Raw genomic sequence first — 20,272 nt, 5'->3', positions numbered from 1 at the left:
ACAGTTAGAACTGGACATAGAACAAGAGACTGGTTCCAAATAGGAAAAGGAGTACGTCAAGGCTGTGTATTGTCACCCTGCTTATTTAACTTCTATGCAGAGTAGAAGAGAAATGCTGGGCTGGAAGAAACACAAGCTGGAATCAAGACTGCCGGGAGAAATATCAATAACCTCAGATACGCAGATGACACCACCCTTATGGCAGAAAGTGAAGAGGACTAAAAAGCTTCTTGATGAAAGTGAAAGAGGAGAGTGAAAAAGTTGGCTTAAAGCTCAACATTCAGAAAACTAAGATTATGGCATCTGGTCCCATCACTTCATGGGAAATAGATGGGGAAACAGTGGAAACAGTGTCAGACTTTATTTTTGGGGGCTCCAAAATCACTGCAGATGGTGACTGCAGCCATGAAATTAAAAGGCGCTTACTCCTTGGAAGAAAAGTTATGACCAACCTAGATAGCATATTCAAAAGCAGAGACATTACTTTGCCAACAAAGGTCTGTCTAGTCAAGGCTATGGTTTTTCCTGTGGTCATGTATGGATGTGAGAGTTGGACTGTGAAGAAAGCTGAGCGTTGAAGAATTGATGCTTTTGAACTGTGGTGTTGGAGAAGACTCTTGAGAGTCCCTTGGACTGTAGGAGATCCAACCAGTCCATTCTAAAGGAGATCAGTCCTGGGTGTTCATTGGAAGGATTGATGCTGAAGCTGAAACTCCAAAACTTTGGCCACCTTATGCGAAGAGTTGACTCATTGGAAAAGACTCTGATGCTGGGAGGGATTGGGGGCAGGAGGAGAAGGCAATGACAGAGGATGAGATGGCTGGATGGCATCACCTACTTGATGGAAATGGGTTTGAGTAGACTCCGGGAGTTGGTGATGGACAGGGAGGTTTGGCGTGCTGCGATTCATGGGGTTGCAAAGAGTTGCACACGACTGAGTGACTGAACTGAACTGAAATGACATTTAAATTGAGAACTATAGTGGAGGAAAGAGCATTCCAGGCAGAGGAAACAGCAATGTAAAATCCAAGGGGAAAATGGATACTGAAAGATAAAAAGACCACCAAGATGGATGGAGGACAAGGGAGGATGGGGTAATAAGTTGAGACAGCACAGGCTAGGTCATGGAAGACCTAGATGCGATGGGAAGACATCTCTGGATTATGATGGAGGCAGAGAAGATGGAAATGACAGCAGAATAGACATATATTTTGGTGATAAAATTATCCAGTTTAGCTGATGGGCTGAATATGGAACGTGAGGAATATGAATGAATCAAAAATAGCTCGAGTTTCTAGCTTGAATAAATGGATAGTTGCAGAAGACGCAGAGTTGGGTGGGTGGGAGTGGGGGAAATATGATTTTGGGTGGGGGGTAAATAAAACATTCTACTTTGTACATGCTAAGTTTAAGGTGTCTATGAGACATCCAGGTGCAGCTGTAATGTTAAGTAGGTGAATGCTAGTGTAAATTGGAGCTCAGGTCTGGGTTATCAATATATAAACTAGGAACATCAGCTTAATAATGGTAAATAAGTTAATGGATTTGGTGAAAACTCCTAAAGGAAAGTAAAATAGTGAAGTGGGTTCTCAAGTAAGCTTGAGGGATATTAGTACTTGTATTTTAGTTAATATTTTCACTGAGATCTCTAAATCAGTTTGAAACAACTAAAATATCTCTGGGTTTCCCTGGTGTCTCAGATGGTAAAGAATCTGCCTGCAATGCAGACGACCCAGGTTCGACACCTGGGTTGGGAAAATTCCCCTGGAGAAAGGAATGGCAACCCACTCCAGTATACTTTGCTGGAGCATACCATGAACAGAGGAGCCATTTGTTATAGATGTATAAACAGGCCAACTTATAAACAAATCTTACCTAGTATAGTCATTAGCAATCTGTCCTATTAAAACACAAATCAATTCTATTTGACAATAATAATCCTGTGACAATTATCTAGTATACCATATAGATGGAAGAATAAAAACCTCTCTCTCTGTATGGCTATAGAATGATCTCCAGAATGTATTAGTAAGTGAAAAAGGCAGGCAGACTACTGTATGTAAGAAGCTACCTTTAATGTAAGAAATGGGGGCAGGAGGATACACATATTTATATTAAAAATTGTGAAAATAGCTACCTGTGTAGGTGGGAGGCTGGAGTACAGAGGACAGTAAAGCTAAATTTTGTTTGATTTAAAGATTTACTCTGGAACTATGAAAATGTATACAATTATATGACAAAATTAAATTCAAATAAAAAACAGTAATACCTAAAACTTAAAAGCAAAATAAAAAAGTGTTTCAAGTTGATGGCTTAAACACTGAATTATTTTAGTGACTTTAAAATAATATTCAAGGAATATATCATAATTTTTTAAAAAAGTTTTAAGTCTGAAACTTAAAACTTTTTAATAATCATATTGTTAATATTATGACTCAGGAATTACACATATAGTATGTGCTTATTTTATATATGTAAAGTCTGAAATTATGTTAATGTTATTAGGAATGAAGACTTTCAGCATAGGAGAAAAAAAACAATTTAAAAAAGTCAAAGAAGTTAAGTAAAAATGTAAAATCTGAGTTGAAACTATCAAATTGAACTAATGATGTCTATATTCCAAAAGGGGGAAATATGTTTCCTTTATCTGGTCACTAAGAAGATCTCGAAACAATGACCAGCTAAGTTGAATACACAATTCTAGCATCCATAGGAGGCCTAAATACTACTTCCCACTAGAAGGAACCAGGGCTTTTGGAAGGCTGGTTCCAGATCTGGGCCAAGAAATGTGTAAGGATAACCTGGAGCAGCTCGTACCAGGAAGCAAAGAATCATTGAAGGTTATTGGGGTTGTATTAAAAAGACTCAAGACAATAAGAGGAATAGGCTCCTCCTAGCTAAAGATGAGACAATTTACACATCAAAGAGTAATAACTGACTTAAGCACAGACAAGGGAGTATTTCAAGTGACTTTAATATATAGTGATTTGATTTGACTGATATACTTAGTGGGATAAACCCTAAAGATAAAAGAGACAGTTCACAAGAATCATACCTGGTAGCATTTGTACACTTATATTCAGACTGCTGTGTATTGTGAGATAAAGCAAATGAGCAATTATGTGCTACTCTTAACATTCCCAGTGTTTTTGAGAACTGGGATACTCAGCACAGGAGAATGGAGTTACCATATAAAAGAGGTTAAGTATAAACCCTGTAATCCTGAATTTGATGGGGAAGTGTCAGTATAAATTCATGATACAGTTTCCTTCAAACATACAAACAGAAAAGCATATATCCAAATGAGCTCTGTCTACCTAAAAGGTGCATACAGCTAGAAACAATCCTCAATCTTGGGACAATGTGCATCTTTAATATTATAGTCCTAAAATAAAATATCATTTACTCTAAAAGGAACCAGAGCTTTTTGGACAAATAGCTGACTCCTGGCTTGGAACAGAAAATGTACAAGATGAGCCTGGAACATCTGTCTTACAGCAGGGAAGCTATATGAGACCATTAAGCTCATGAAATAGATCTCAAGGGCCAACTTAAATAAGCCCCCGTTGGTCAAAAATGGGACAATTTGAACATCAATAAGAATAACAACTGCAATAAGAGAGTAAAATATATCAAGTTTAAATCCATGTGCTTGTGGATTTAAAAACTAAAAAACACAAACCTTATTTGGTCACCTGTGGAGTCTGTTATGGAACAAACCCATTATTCTGAAAACTGATCTATAAAGGGGAAGTATCAAGTATATTTTCTACTTTTCTGTTTATACTCTACTTCAGAGTAATCTACTAGTTAATGAAAAAAAGTCATTACTTAGAAGAATTCTAGTTTATAAATGCAGAACGAATGACAAACTTGGAATACTACCACTTCACATCACAGTTCCTAAAAAAAAAAAAACACAAAAGATATCAGAAGAACTCTCCTGCCTCACAACTCAGACCACAAGTACGGAATAACAAAAGACACTGTGCATCTTTCGCATGTTAGCAATGGAACCCAGGGATTCCAGAGATAGGAAACGGTGAGCCCTATGATTATCCCAGGTTACACACCAGCTTGAAATAGCTTCCAGTCTGCAGCATAGGGAGGCGGAGCCCAGGAGGAGGCTACTGAACTCTCAGTTGTCAGCAGAGCTGACAGTCCAGGGAGAACAAGGCGGCAGGGGTTTGCAGGACAGAATACAGGATGGAACAGCAGCCTGGAGAGAGAACTCTGGAGACTTGCAAAAGACCCCCCTCCAGCATTCAGCTGAATACCAATCCTTGCACTTCACAACTACCCAGGATCACCAAAGAATCACCAGGAAGGATGAGAGCTATCATTCTGAGCCAGAAACAATATCCATGCCCACAGGCAGGACAGAAAACCTCTTGAGGCACAGGTCATCTGAGAGAGCACTCAAATGGGTTTTGCCTCAGCACTCAAGAGTAATTGCTCCTAGAATGAGAACTGCTCTGGTTTTAAAGCAAGATGTGAAAGGAACAAACAATTTCCAAATAGCTGCATTTCCCAGGACAAAATTCACAATATTAGGTATCCAATAAATTACTAGGACTGCAAAGGTGCAAGAAAATAAGACTCACAATGAGGAGCAAAGTCATTAAATAATCCAGAACTGGTGCAAATGTTAGAATTTGAAGACATGAAAACATTTATTATAACTATATTTCAGATATTCATGAAGCTCATTAGAGACATGGAGCAACCTGAAAAAGAACAAAGAAGACTAAAGCTACCTGATTTCAAGGCTAATCAGCTAAATTGTGGAAGAGGTAGAAGCAGGAGGAAGGGACTGTGAAGGGGCACAAGGAAACTTGTGGAGGTGATGGGCATGCCGTTTCTTTACTGTGATGGCCTCACAGGTGCATACATGAGCCCCACCTTATCAAGGTGTATACTTTCAACATATATCGTTTATTGTATATCAATTATACCTTGATTAAGCTGGGGTGGGGGAAAAAAGATTTAAAAGATATTAGGTAAATGCAATGTGTTAATCTTGTTTGGATCCTGATTTGAACAAACTAACTAAAAAAAATTATAAATACTGAGGAAATGCAAATACAGACTATATATTGATAATATTAAGAAGCTGCTCTTCCTAATGTTTGATGTGTTAATGGTTTCATGGTTACGTCCAAAACGTCTATCTTTAGACATAAATACTAAAGTATTTATGGTTGATGTGATATCAAAGATGTGCTCCAAAATAATTCAAGGTGAGGGAGGAAGTGAAGAGAGGTCTAATTGTAACAAAAATGGCCATGTGTTATTGAAGCTAAGTGGTGGGCACATGGGAGTTCATGTCTTCCCTCTTTTCTACATATTTAAAATTTTTCACAACATGAGAAAAAGAGAGGGAGAAATGAAAACATGTAACAACACCTAACTCTACCCATAGTAAACCTTATGAACATCTTGTATAGGCCCTGTTTCCACAGTAGTAAAAAGAGGGAATTAGATTAATATGTACATTTTAACACTGTTCCATTTCCTTTACACAGAGTAAACTTCTGTTTTAAAATGGAGTGGACGATGATTTTTAAGTAAAAGCAATACTGTTCTAAATCCTAACTACATCCAGGGAACATATTTTTATTCTGTGATACCTTATGTAATGTGTTTGTTTCATAAATATGAATAGATAGAATTAAACATGCCCAAAAGAAAAAGGAAAAACTTTAGGAGGAAAATAACACCGCTAGCCTGAACACTCCTCACCGTCAGAAGTTTGGTAGTGATACCAGCCTCCACTACGGCCTTGTGCATGGCACGTAGGGTATCCAGCTCTGGAGCAGCAATGAACACAACATAGGGCATGAACTCGGATGTCCTCAGCACTTTCAGGGCCTGTGTAGAAGAAAGTTGCAAACCAATTTATATAGGATTAGAATCCGAATTATGTTACCCTAAATAATCAAAGTCCACCTGCCCTCTTCCTAAAGATAAAGGACATAGTCTAACACCTGCTCCCCATCCCCTCACCTCCCTTCTATCCTTCTGATTCCATATAGTGCTTTCCTAAAATGGTGATCCATTAATTTTGTTCTGATTTCAGTCTCACTACTCTTTGGTACCCCTGAACAAAAAAAAAGTATTAATGATCCCAAATCATTAAGAATGATATAAATGCTTTCTATGTTAATTGTAGAATTCTGTTAATATTGAAAAAGCAGAAATAATTTCAGTGTCCGTTAACTGGAGAGTGGTTATATAAATAATCATATATCTGTACTATGAAATATCATGCAGCAATCACAAAAAAAGCTCTATAGTACCTAACACGAAAAGATCTTCAAAAAATACTGCTTAATGAAAAAAGGCTAAAGAATCTGTATAGAATTTTTCCATTTATGTATATAAGAAACAACAAAAGTAGAAAACCCATTACATTTTCTAAATATATATATATTTTTATTTAAAGCATACTTAAAATGACAGCATGATATGCACCAAACTATTAATAATACAAATCTCTGAGTAGGGAAAGGGGATTGGGTTGAGTGTAGAATGGTGGGAAGGGGTCAGTAAAGGACACAGAATGAGAATGAAATGAATGGGATATGTGTGTGAATGTGTGGGGCTGTGTGTGTGCTGGGTGGGAAGGGGTGTGACTCAAGCATCTATTGCCATCCAAGTCTCTGCTGACTAATGGATTAGAGATTTAGTAAACTAGCTGTAGATGCATAATAAGGTTCTCTATCGCCACAGGTAATAGAGGAAAAGAGATATCCTCATAATCTGAAGACAAAAACTCCACAGGAACTAAAACTTAAAAAACAGCTTTGGAATTCATACAGCTTACTTGTGGGTTGACATCCAAAATGCAAGTTCTTCCAGTTTGGACAACTTCAAGAATGGAGTCGATCTTGGTTCCGTAGAGGTTTCCTTCATATTCCCCATGTTCCAAATACTTTCCAGCTTTAATATCAGCTTCCATCTCAGATCGTGACACAAATTTATATGCTTGGCCATCTTTTTCATCTTCCCTTGGTTTCCGTGAAGTAACTAAATAACACAGCATTGAGAATTTGTACAGAGACAATGCAATGTATTAAAATATAAACCAAAATGTACAGGGTAGCTTAAGACTTTTACATTTAGTGCAGGGGTTGACAAACCATAGCCTATGACCAAATCTTATTTTTGTAAATAAAGTTTATTTACAAAACCTGTTTGCTTCTTATTGTAAATAATACTACTTCTGTAAAAAAGTTTTACTGGCACACAGCTTTGCTCATTCATTTTATCACCCATGTTTTCATTCATTTTACAAAGGCAGAATAGCTGCTGCTGCTAAGTCGCTTCAGTCGTGTCTGACTCTGTGTGACCCCATAGACGGCAGCCCACTAGGTGCCTCTGTCCCTGGCATTCTCCAGGCAAGAATACTGGAGTGGGTTGCCATTTCCTTCTCAGAATAGCTGTGGTACAGACTAAACGGACTACAAAATCTAAAATAAAAAAGTTTACTGACCCTGATCCACAGAAATGTTTTAAGAGGTAGTCTCCGATATACAATTTACATCCAAAAAATATGCTTTATAAAGTCAGTTTGAAACTCGAAATATATTTTACCTAGAAGCAGAGCCCTAACTTGAAATTCTTAACTAAGGTAAGAGCAATAAGTGTGAAGTCAAGTCACTGTCACTCAGTCGAGTCGACTCTGCAACCCCATGGACTGTAGCCTACCAGGCTCCTCCCTCCATGGGATTCTCCAGACAAGAGTACTGGAGTGGGTTGCCATTTCCTTCTTAAGTGTGAAGTATATTGCAAATGAGTGTCTTTTCTATCTGACCAATACTCCCTTTCTGTTAAGGAGTATTAATTTCTTTATACTTTAACACTGCCTAATTGCAAGTCCAATAAGTGAGCAAAGTTCTATTCTTAGTTGGTATTATCAATTTTCTGAAGTGTAGTTTTACCCACAAATTATCTGTCCTTTATTTCACCCTAGTACCACACCTTTCTTCTGGCTTCCTTCTACTTGACATTTCCAAATGTTAATTGTTTTGTTTTGCACCTCAGTGGTAGATCTAGCCACCTGGATGTTACTATGTTCTACTTTCTCTACTCTGACCTGAAGTATTCTTTCTGAGAGAATGAGAGAGAGATCAAGTCAAAGATCCTTTTATCTGGTATTTGAGAAACATACAACTCCTTTGCAACCTGGCTGTGCTAGGAACAGATAATTATCACCTTTCAAACTGTTGTAAAAATGCAGTTATGTACTCTCTGCCAACTTGCTAGAACTCCCTAGGAAGAAAGGTAATTTGTGTACGTGTGTGTGTATATTCAAGTTTAACCTTAATCTGAGTTTGGCTACATCAGATATATATATAAAAAAATTCTACTTCTATTAGTCAAGTACTTACACAAGCAGAATATCTGAGGAAATCATTAACTATATGCAATTAAAGTTAGAAAGTAAACAGATGAAAAAGTGACAGTTAGTATTTGGACTATTTGTAACAACACACCAAGAAAACTTTTATAAGAACAAAACTTTAAGTTCAAGCTCAGTAACAAGGGTCTAATTGATAAATGAGATCATTATGTACGAGACAATTCCCTTTTTCCCCTGCTGTTTTCTGGCTCATCCCAGATTACTGTAGAGAGATTTATGAAGTCACTTAAAGAGCTTCAAGATGCCATAATGACTTTTCATATTAAAAAATGTGTAATCTCTAAGGTTTCTGGAATTCTTTACCAAAAGTGGTATGATAAAATTTCAAAGGCAATTTTAAGTTCCCCAACTACACACATGCTAGGACTTGGCTTAGTATCTGTGAAGATAATTTTAGAAGAGTATGACTTTTGTGATGCACCACAGTGAAACCACACATAGAAATGTGCTGCTTGAAGTGGAACGTACAGACACACACACTGCCTCCACCACTACCTCTATCACGTGGAGAGAATCTCACATTATTGGGGAAATGTTTTTGGTTTACAAGTGAATTTTAACTATAATACCATTCTCTAGTGGACACACACACACAATCTAAATTGCCACATAATTAAGTCTTTTTCCATTTTTAGAACAGAGAAATTAGATCAGGGTGACTTAACTACAGCTGATTCCTTAGACTTTTATGGTAACTAATAGATTGTTTAGCAAAATTCTAATCTTTAGCAGCTCTTCATATAGTGAGGAAATAAGCAACAAAGTAACATTTGTTAACTATTCCAAGACATAGTAAAGAGAAAACATAATTAATAAGGCAGTTTAGCCAAGAAGATGAATAATTTTTAATATTTTATTTTAGGATCATATAATACATAAAGAAAATGAAATCAACTTAATCTAACAGCAGTATTTACCTCCTTCCCTATGAGACCTTGCCATCCAGACCACCAGACAATGTATCACAAGTTAAGGAAACTTGTCACACTTAATATTTTTTTGTATGTGTTAATTCTGAAGCTTAATAAAAACTAGATGTTATATAAATGTGAATGATTTAAAAAAAAGTAAGACACACCAACATCATGAAACGAAATGAGAGTTGATGTATGGATATACATACATAATTCTATATAAAAATTCATATATGAATATTTACAGTTACTAAAAATCTGTTGAAAGGTAAAATAGTATATCTTTCTGTAAATTAATTTGGCATGAAGAAAGCAAGATGAAATAAATATATTTATACTTCTATGTATAAATCCCTCTCTACATATATATCCTTTGGTTTACTAATTTTACATCTGAGATTTACATATACACAGTTTAGTTACTTGTAACAAAAATGCCACCCAAACCATGCAAATGGACGATAACAGAGAGGGTTAAATAAAGCATGATATACTTATATACTAGAATATTAAGAAGCTAATATGATTAATTCTTAGGGTTTTTTAATCATGATAAAATATATATAACATAAAATTTATCATTTTAACCATTATTAAGTGTACAATTAATTGGCAGTAAGTACATTAACACTGTTGTGCAACCATTACCATTATTCATCTCCAGAATATTTTAATCATCCTATACAACAGAAACATAAAAAAGAATTACACTCACTATTTAATATTCTTAGAGATACAGCAGAGATAGTTCCCAGAAACAGATGGTGCTATGGGAAAAAAAAATTAAACAGGAAACAGAAAATAATCCTAAAATGAAAATTATGACTAGTTGTGATAAACACTGATGAGATAGAAGATAAAGAATTCAAGGTAATCTTTTAAAGAGTAGAATAAAAAGATAAAAGGCTAGACAATATGAAAAGTAAGAGACAAAAGAGATAAATCCAGGATGTTCAACATCTAGCTAATAGAAATTCTAGAAAAAGTCAAAACAGAAAACAGAGAGAAATCATCGAAGAAACATAATTCCCTAGAATGGAAGAGCATGAATTTCTAGTCTGAAGAGCCACAATCATCAGCACAAGGAATAAAAATAGATGCACACAAAGGCACATCATTATTATAAGATAATGAAAACCAACAAAATAAAAAGACTCTGAAGGAAAATCAGGTCATTTATGAAAGAACAAAAATTAAAATGATGTCCTAGACTTCTTAAAAGACCCCGATGCTGGGAAAGAATGAAAGCAGAAGGAGAAGAGGGCAACGGAGGATAAATTGATTATATGGCATCACTGATTCAATGGACATGAACTTGGGCAAATTCTGGGAGATGGTGAGGAGCAGGGAAGCCTGGTGTGCTGCAGTCCATGGGATCTCAAAGAGTTGGACATGACCTGGTGACTGAACAACAGACTTCTTAACCAAACTGGATTCAAGAGTAACATCTTTTCAGTATTACAATTTAGACTTTCTATTCTCAATTAATCAAATACAGGGCAAAAAACATACAACTTCAAACACAAAGATCCAAAAATTAACATCCATACACCATTTCTTGTCAAGTTGCAAGTGATGTGCCGCAGCAAAACAATGCAATAAACCAAGAAAGAAAGAGAATGGGACCCAGGAGCCATAGCTTCAACTCAGGACAACAATAAAGGGAAACATCCTTATGCTAACGTGGGATAGACAGAGAGGAGTGTGTGTAGTGCTCACTGAAGCAGGAAGACTGAGGCTTGTGAGACTGAGGTCTCCAAGAAAAATGCGTGACTTACCGAATAAGCCAGTCTTTGTTTTAATACAAAACTATATGCATGAATTATGACAGAATTCATGCATATAGTTTTGTATTAAAACAAAGACTGGCCCAGATAATCACGATGGTGTGATTGATCACTCACCTAGAGCCAGACATCCTGGAACATGAAGTCAAGTGGGCCTTAGAAAGCATCACTATGAACAAAGCTAGTGGAGGTGATGGAATTCCAGTTGAGCTATTCCAAATCCTGAAAGATGATGCTGTGAAAGTGCTGCACTCAATATGCCAGCAAATTTGGAAAACTCAGCAGTGGCCACAGGACTGGAAAAGGTCAGTTTTCATTCCAATCCCAAAGAAAGGCAATGCCAAAGAATGCCCAAACTACCGCACAGTTGCACTCATCTCACACGCTAGTAAAGTAATGCTCAAAATTCTCCAACCCAGGCTTCAGCAATATGTGAACCGTGAACTTCCTGACGTTCAAGCTGGTTTTAGAAAAGGCAGAGGAACCAGAGATCAAATTGCCAACATCCGCTGGATAGTGGAAAAAGCAAGAGAGTTCCAGAAAAACATCTATTTCTGCTTTACTGACTATGCCAAAACCTTTGACTGTGTGGATCATAATAAACTATGGAAAATTCTGAAAGAGATGGGAATACCAGACCACCTGACCTGCTTCTTGAGAAATTTGTATGCATGTCAGGAAGCAACAGTTAGAACTGGACATGGAACAACACACTGGTTCTAAATAGGAAAAGGAGTTCGTCAAGGCTGTATATTGTCACCCTGCTTATTTAACTTATATGCAGAGTACATCATGAGAAACGCTGGGCTGGAAGAAGCACAAGCTGGAATCAGGATTGCCGGGAGAAATATCAATAACCTCAGATATGCAAATGACACCACCCTTATGGCAGAAAGTAAAGAGGAACTCAAAAGCCTCTTGATGAAAGTGAAAGTGGAGAGTGAAAAAGTTGGCTTAAAGCTCAACATTCAGAAAACGAAGATCATGGCATCCGGTCCCATCACTTCATGGGAAATAGATGGGGAAACAGTGGAAACAGTGTCAGACTTAATTTTTCTGGGCTCCAAAGTCACTGCAGATGGTGACTGCAGCCATGAAATTAAGACGCTTACTCCTTGGAAGGAAAGTTATGACCAACCTAGATAGCATATTGAAAAGTAGAGACATTACTTTGCCAACAAAGGTTCGTCTAGTCAAGGCTATGGTTTTTCCAGTGGTCATGTATGGATGTGAGAGTTGGGACTGTGAAGAAGGCTGAGCGCCGAAGAATTGATGCTTTTGAACTGTGGTGTTGGAGAAGACTCTTGAGAGTCCCTTGGACTGCAAGAAGATCCAACTAGTCCATCCTGAAGGAGATCAGCCCTGGGATTTCTTTGGAAGGAATGATGCTAAAGCTGAAACTCCAGTACTTTGGCCACCTCATGTGAAGAGTTGACTCATTGGAAAAGACTCTGATGCTGGGAGGGATTAGGGGCAGGAGGAGAAGGGGACAACAGAGGATGAGATGGCTGGATGGCATCACTGACTCGATGGCCGTGAGTCTGGGTGAACTCTGGGAGTTGGTGATGGACAGGGAGGCCTGGCGTGCTGCGATTCATGGGGTTGCAAAGAGTCGGACACGACTGAGCGACTGAACTGAACTGAGAGCTATCTTTATATTGGGAGGACACTCAGGAAGACAGCAGATAAGGCCTACACTGGATAGAGCAAGAAACAGCAGAGTGAAGATATTATTAAAACATATGGAGGACTAACAGAAGAAATACCAGAAAGATTGAAAAGTGACTGTTTCTGGTAACTAGGTAGAAGAAGATGGGGTTATTTTTCATTATATATATATATATTTTTTAAATTTTATTTTATTTTATTTTTAAACTTTACATAATTGTATTAGTTTTGCCAAATATCAAAATGAATCTGCCACCGGTATAAAATATGCTACATGCATTAATTTGATAAAAACAGAAAACAAAATACTTTAAAATAGTCTGGTCACAGTGAGATTTTTATTTTGTTAACTATTTAACTAGGATTTGTCTGATTTACTGATTTACAGTGTATACAATGCAACTCAAGCCCTAAAGGGATTACAAACAACACCCCTAAGAATGCTAGCAACAGGATTACTCACTGAGAACTGAATGTCTAAGCATACTGGATGAAAGGACAGACACCCTAAAACTCATCTGACAGAGATGGAGTGATGTCAGGCTAAGACCTGACTTGGAAAGCTTAAAGGAATTAAAACATCTACAGAAATTCTATGTGAATCAAAACGGGGCTTGTCAGCAATGGAAGCACAGAGAGGGGAGTTACAAAGGCAAAACTGGCTTAGATTCAGGGAAGAGATAAGTTCCCATAAGTAAAGGCTCATGTATCTCCAAGATGAAGACATAAAGACACATGTATAGTAGTCCTTACACTAAGGCCTTCTAAGGCAGATATATCATTTAACTCCTTGCTTTAACTCCATTCTCATCAAGCATGCTTTTGACATTATTTAACTTTCCTTGTAAATGTATGAATGGAGAAAGAATGCAAAGATCATAAAATGAGTGTTTGGTTCACTTAATGCTTGTACTTCCCATCATGTATTTTATACATAAATAAATATGTGAACTTAATTAATCTTGCTTGCTCTGGAAGAAGAATCTCTTTTGACGTGCTATCAAAAAGCAGGCTCATGACCTTGAAGGAATGAGACCTATAAGCCAGAACACACAAATTCACAAAGGGACTGCGACATTGGGAGTGTTAGAGGATCCAGCATCTTTCCCCCTTTTCTTTGCAATAAAATAAGTGAAAAACACAACTTTTCAGATATATGTCAATCGTACAAGAATATACAAAGCTAATGTTAATTTTGCCACAACTCTTAATACCTGCATTTAATGAACATTACCGGATTGAAGAGTCTGGAGAAGTGACTGCCACCAGCCAGCAAGCTGACAGAGGCTACAGTGCTATTTCACTGCTATTTCAAGACAGCTGTAGAGTTGTCAAGGTTTCAGTATCATTTGCTCTTTCATTTCCATTGGCATAATTAGAAATTCCTTGGGAATAAAATAATAGTAATTCCAACCCCCCACCTCGGCCCCCCTGCCGACACACACATCCTTTCCTTCCAAATCAAATAGCAAAGGAAATGCAGAAGACTTACATGGCACTGTGGTTCCAAACCTAGTGGGATTTAACACTATGAACCTGTTTTTCAAGCTTCTTCGGCCCACACCTTGAGCTCCTATCAATACTAACGTCTTTCTCTGGAAGGGAGGCATTTTGGCTACCTCCTCGTATATCTGGATTTCATGACGATCGAATTCTAAATGTAAGGGTAATAGGAAAACATCATATTCAGTTCTGTAAACATCATATTCAGTTCTGTTCAGTGATGTTTTAGCTGTCTTGATAGTGAAGTATCACCTGAACAGTACTGACTTAGCGTAGATTTTTAAAAATAAATTTGGTAAAGTACAATAAATTATTTTGTATTCTGATTTAAACATCTGCTTCCATCCTTTTGCCTTAAAAATCTAACAAAGCTAAAAAAGTGTCCTTGCTTTATCCTTATAAGACAGACTATCCATTAAAACTTGTTTCTTCGCAATTCATCAGTAGAAATAATTAGTTAATATAATCAAATTGCAAATTAGTTTATGTAATCTATTCCACTAAAAAGTGCATATCAAATAGGAAGGATAGCTGTATACCTAGAGTAGCCACTTAACTAAGTTTCATAGAATGAGTACTCCTTCAGTGATATAAATGAATAAATACTGTGTGGCAACTTCTGCAAATATCAGTTTGATTAATAAAATGCATACAGGCAACGTAATAACATTTAAATATTAAGATTCTAAATTTATGTATAAAATAAAACGTTGATCCTAATCATTTTCAGTAGAAACACATTCCAAAATTACAATCAATGGGAAAATGAAAAACTTTCCATTTTGCAAGAAAGCTTTAAGTATATGTATTTAATGAAAAATAAAGCCAAAGAGAATTTGAAATATTATATTACCTATTATTATGGCTATGACTCTCAATCTACAATAATAACACTTCTTCCTTAGGTTATTATCTTAATAGCAACACTTTCTTTGCACAATTTCTCCACAGTAGGTTAATGGAGAGTCTATTTTCCCCTTATTATATTATTATTATTATTATTGCAATATGTCATTACATTATTTTCTTTATAGTGTGCTGTTTAGTTTATTACCAGCATAGAGGAAGCTCTAAAGTCAAGAAAGCACTTTATAATGATCAGTTCTTTTGAGTCTTTGAATCAGAGTCTCTAGAGCCTTCTGATTCAAAGAGCTGCATGTCACTCTTAGCAGCCTCTACAACTGAAAAGAGTAACTGGTGGGTGTCATATTTATCTGTCTTTAAATCTAAAAAATTTAAGAAAGAATCCTATTAGATCAGGCTAAGATTTGTTTGGTCCAGTACTTTTCTCCAAAAGTATCATGGATAATGTTATGGTAGAATATGTTTGCCATTAATCATAACACTTTTAACATAGTCATAAAAAGGGATTTTGTTCTGCAGAAATAACACATAAGTTCCTGTCAAAGTTCTTAAAAAAACAGTTTCAATTGTCACATTGTTCCTTCATTAATACAAGCATAAATCTTAATGAATTCATTTTACTGTAAATTATGCTCATAAAATAAAGCACACTGGTGATAGTACAAGCATGTATATCAGGATTTAAATAATGCCTATATATTACTGCACTGAGTGTCCATATTGCAGTTCCTTGCAATCGGGTACTAATATGAATTCATTCATTAAAAATTATACATTTAGAACATATGCCACACTAATGATAAAGCTAGTTCATAGTTCACTTGGACTTCTCAAAGTATTTAAAACATACCTGCATTTCTGGTTGTGAGATACATCATCTTTTTCTTTTTTTTGCTACTTATTGTTCCACAAAAAGGTCCTGAAGGATGACAAGGCAAATATAATTTAAACAGTATGTTGGAATATATACATTGCCCTGGGGTATTCTATAGGGCTGGGAGAATTATCTTCCCAGGGTTGCATCCTACAGAGCCGAAATGGGCAGGGGTGAGCTGAGCCACTGAATTCTGATCTAATACCAGCAGGTGGCAGAAAGGGATCAAAAAGTTTATTTTTGAGAGTGATACAATGAAGCAGATGTTGACTTTAGATATATTTTAAATAAATTCATCTGCTAATTCAGATGAAAGAGGTAAGAAAATGTGGCCACAAAGGGCTACTTGTTACTTATTGTGTCGAGTTCGTCACCTGAATTATCCCAGTCTCTTCTAACAAAGGCCTTTCTCTTCTCTTCCAGGAACTGGCTTGGAATGAGACCAGCACTTCCTCCCTCTTTTACATGGCTAGCCTAGAATCAAATTAATGAATTGTATATATCAGCGACTAAAATTTGAGACAACATTTTAATAAGCAGGACATGCAGTAGTCAGTTAAAAAAAAAAAGTTTGCTCTTAAGAAACGGACCTTGATATTTAAGTGCATGGCACTGTCAGGATACTGAAAGACCTTAGTACTGAGGAATCAATGGGCATCTAACCAGAGTGCCACCTGGTAGTGAAATTTTAAGACCAAAATACAAAAGCATACAGGATCTTTAAATTACTAATACCTTCTTATTTATAACACTAAACTAGAGGGAATGGAAAGGAATAAATGCTGTTCTCTGTGTTAGCACTTGTTAGGTGTTTGCTATCATATTAATCCTACTACAATGGTATTTCCTGAGGCCAAATCAAAGTGGGGGGCGGCGGGACAGACAGCACTGGGAGAACAGAGTGGAGGGTTTAATTCATGTTGCCAGGAATCTGAATATCCTGAGAGGAAGAATAAGTTTAAAACGGGTAAAACTTCACCTACTTCGCTCATTATTAGAGAAATGCAAATCAAAACTACAATGAGATACCACCTCACACTGTTCAGAATGGCCATCATCAAAAAGTCTACAAACAATAAATGCTGGGGAGGATGTAGAGAAAAGGGAATGCTCTTGCACTGTTGGTGGGAATGTAAATTGATACAGCCACTATGGAAGACGGTATGGAGATTCCTTAAAAACTAGGAATAAAACCACCATATGATCCAGCAATCCCACTCCTAGGCATATAAAGACTCATGTATTCCATTGTTCACTGCAGCACTATTTGCAATAGCTAGAACATGGAAGCAACCTAGATGTCCATCAACAGATGAATGGATAAAGAAGTTGTGGTACATCTACACAATGGAATATTACTCAGTTCCTTTTTATAAGGAACACATTTAAGTCAATTCTAATGAGGTGGATGAACTTAGAACCTATTATACAGAGTGAAGTGAGTCAGAAAGATAAATACCATATTCTAACACATTTATATGGAACTAGAAAAATGGTACTGAAGAATTTATTTACAGGGCAACAGTGGAGAAACATACATAGAGAATAGACTTATGAACATGGGAGAGGGGAGGAGAAGGTGAAACGTATGTAAAGAGTAACAAGAAAACTCACACTACCATATGTAAAATAGATATGGGAATTTGCTGTATGCCTCAGGAAAATGAAACAGGGGCTCTGTGTCGGGCTGGAGCGGTGGGATAGGGAGGGATTTGGGAGGGAGCTTCAAAAGGGAGGGGATATATGTATACTTATGGCTGATTCATGTTGAGGTTTGACTGAAAACAGCAAAATTCTGTAAAGCAATTATTCTTCAATAAAAAATAAATTAATTAAAAAAAAACTTAACTTTTAAACTGAAACCCAAAGTATTTCAAAACAGTGGCTGGAGAACTGGCTACTAGAGATACTGGCTTATCACACAATGTTAGTGACTTTACCCTTACAACTAGAACAGAAAAATCTAGTATTATTTTTAGCAATTAAAATCTTAAAAAATACATTTTGAATAACAGATGACAAAAATGCAGGAAGAGACAGACAGATAATGCTGACATGGTTAGAAGAAAACTAAGAGATGGCATTCAGAGAGAAGGGGGTAAAAAAGAAACTTGGGAAAGTTCAACAAAGGAAACTGCCCATAGAAAGCAGATATTTTTAGATGAGAGTTCTAAGAAATTCAGTTGAAACCTCTTGAACTCATGGATTCTGTTTATTCATTTCTTAGTTCTCTCACCACACAGTACACTTATACATTATAATGTCTTAATTTGAAGGACATATTAGTAAGATTGTTCTTATTGTTACAATTCATCCCCCCTCAGAAGTCAATATAACTTATTAGAGTTAATTTGAGTTACTAATGAAAGTTTAGTTGCTCAGTGGTATCCGACTCTTAGTGACCCCGTGGACTGTACCCTGCCAGGCTCCTCTGGCCATGGAATTCTCCAGGCAAGAATACTGGAGTGGGCTGCCATTCCCTTCTTCAGGAGATTTTCCCGACCCAGGAACTGAACCTGGGTCTCTTGCATTGCAGTCAGATTCTTTATGGTCTGAGCCACCAGGGAAGCCCTGAGTTTCTAATATCTCAGTTTAATTCAGAGTTCAGCATGGATCCCAGGTCCTTCCCGCTCACACCTTGCTCCTTAATGAGACTCTCTTTTACTGTGACAGTTTAAGGAATTTTAGACTTTGTTTCTCCAGTTCTGGTTGTTAGTCTCTGTAAGCAATTACAAAAACAGACTTATTACTGCTGCTAGAGACTTCTGAAAGCTGTATTAGTGAAAAGGAAAAGCAAGACTATCACACACATCTTCTGAAAAATGGAGGGGGAAAAGACAGTGGTAACACATATCCCTTTCTATACACACAGATTTTAATCCAAAACCAAACAACACAGATGATAAAGTGAACCTTCAACTCTCAATAACTGAGGTGGGCAAATAGATTCAAGAATTAAAGAAATTAAATTTTATTTGTCATGAACATACATACAGTGAGAGAAGACAAGAGGAAGACTACTCTACCCACAGTAAAGACTTCTAGTTAAAACAAACACTGAAAAAGGGATGACCTCAGGGGAGTTGTTCCTGCTGAGTGCTATATTTTACTATAATCTTATGTGGAAGAACCGACTGGTCTAGTCTCTAAACCACAGGCTAGTTAATACTGAATTTATTAACAGCTGCTCACAAAGTCCCTCTCAATTTGGTCTTCTGTCCACAAAATTAATAGCCATGAAGCAGGAGCTGTTCATGCAGGGAAAAAAAAATCACTAGAACAAACAATAATACTTTCCTCCTGAATATTCAGATATTGGTCAGATCTAATATTGAAAATAAGAAAGCAGGTGAAGAAATTTTGAGAAGCGTACTAACCTGCCACCAGTTTGGGTCTTCTCTGTTTACAATCTGAAGAATTTCTCCTTTTGAAAACTTCAATCCTGCTTCTTTGCAGGGTATCAGGTTATCATTGTATGGATTATAATCAAAATGACATTTCACAAATACCTAAAACACAGCACAATTAAAAATACTAGAAATGTACCATTTGTCACTGGATTTTGGAAATATTTTTCAAAGCACTGTGAATTAATTGATAATGTAAATGATAATGTATTTAGTACTTCAGCTAAGGAACTTGTTTTCCTTAAATATAAAGTTATTAGAACATTAATAATTTGGTATCAGAAAACAAAACAGGAAATAAACATTAGTATTACATTAAATTTTTGTTTCTATCTTTAACTTCTAATCTTAACAGTTTAACAACTGTTTTCTTCCACCTTTCTTGCTTTCTCACTTTCTCCCAATCTTTTCAGATGATTGTCCAACCAACAGTGCATAATTTTTATGTAAGTAAATGACACTTTCTAATTAACATCCTGAACTAATATATGCAGTTAGGTCATATGTTTCAGATATAGTAGGAATGACTTTTTGAAAGGTTCCTAAAGCCAAAATTAAACAATAAAGGTTCATGTTGAAATCAGACCTGAAATATAGTCAGTAACCTTTTTTTAAAAAAACAAACTTTCATCCCTGGTAATAACATATATTTTTAGTCACATAGATTCACACTGGCCAAAAGTTGTGAGGAAAATAGTTTTCTGGAATTATCCTGCTTTGATGTAAAAGATCAGCATCAAATTAATACTAAGACAAATACTAAAAAAGCCTTGAAGCTATTTCCAATTTAAATTCATGTAACTATGGAAATTTCTTTTAAATCTGTTTTA

General features: G+C 36.4%; 1 protein-coding gene across 7 annotated transcripts in view; it reads right to left on the bottom strand.

Moving 5' to 3' along the window:
- Positions 1 to 20,272, bottom strand: part of MPP6 (membrane palmitoylated protein 6) — a 135,552-nt gene that overhangs the window by 8,175 nt on the left and 107,105 nt on the right. For 6 of the 7 annotated variants that reach the window (XM_027539346.1, XM_027539348.1, XM_027539347.1 and 3 more), the window contains 6 exons: positions 19,413 to 19,544; positions 16,410 to 16,509; positions 16,012 to 16,080; positions 14,287 to 14,448; positions 6,827 to 7,029; positions 5,743 to 5,871 (listed from right to left, as the gene is read on the bottom strand). In XM_027539346.1, the coding sequence (XP_027395147.1) occupies positions 5,743 to 5,871; positions 6,827 to 7,029; positions 14,287 to 14,448; positions 16,012 to 16,080; positions 16,410 to 16,509; positions 19,413 to 19,544 (795 nt within the window). Of the gene's footprint in view, positions 1 to 5,742; positions 5,872 to 6,819; positions 7,030 to 14,286; positions 14,449 to 16,011; positions 16,081 to 16,409; positions 16,510 to 19,412; positions 19,545 to 20,272 lie in introns of all 7 variants that reach the window. The other variant, XM_027539345.1, reaches the window with a different exon arrangement.

The sequence above is a fragment of the Bos indicus x Bos taurus genome, chromosome 4, assembly GCF_003369695.1.
Source record: "Bos indicus x Bos taurus breed Angus x Brahman F1 hybrid chromosome 4, Bos_hybrid_MaternalHap_v2.0, whole genome shotgun sequence".
In the NCBI taxonomy this organism is placed as follows: Eukaryota; Metazoa; Chordata; class Mammalia; order Artiodactyla; family Bovidae; genus Bos; species Bos indicus x Bos taurus.
This window is presented reverse-complemented; position numbering and strand designations above follow the sequence as displayed.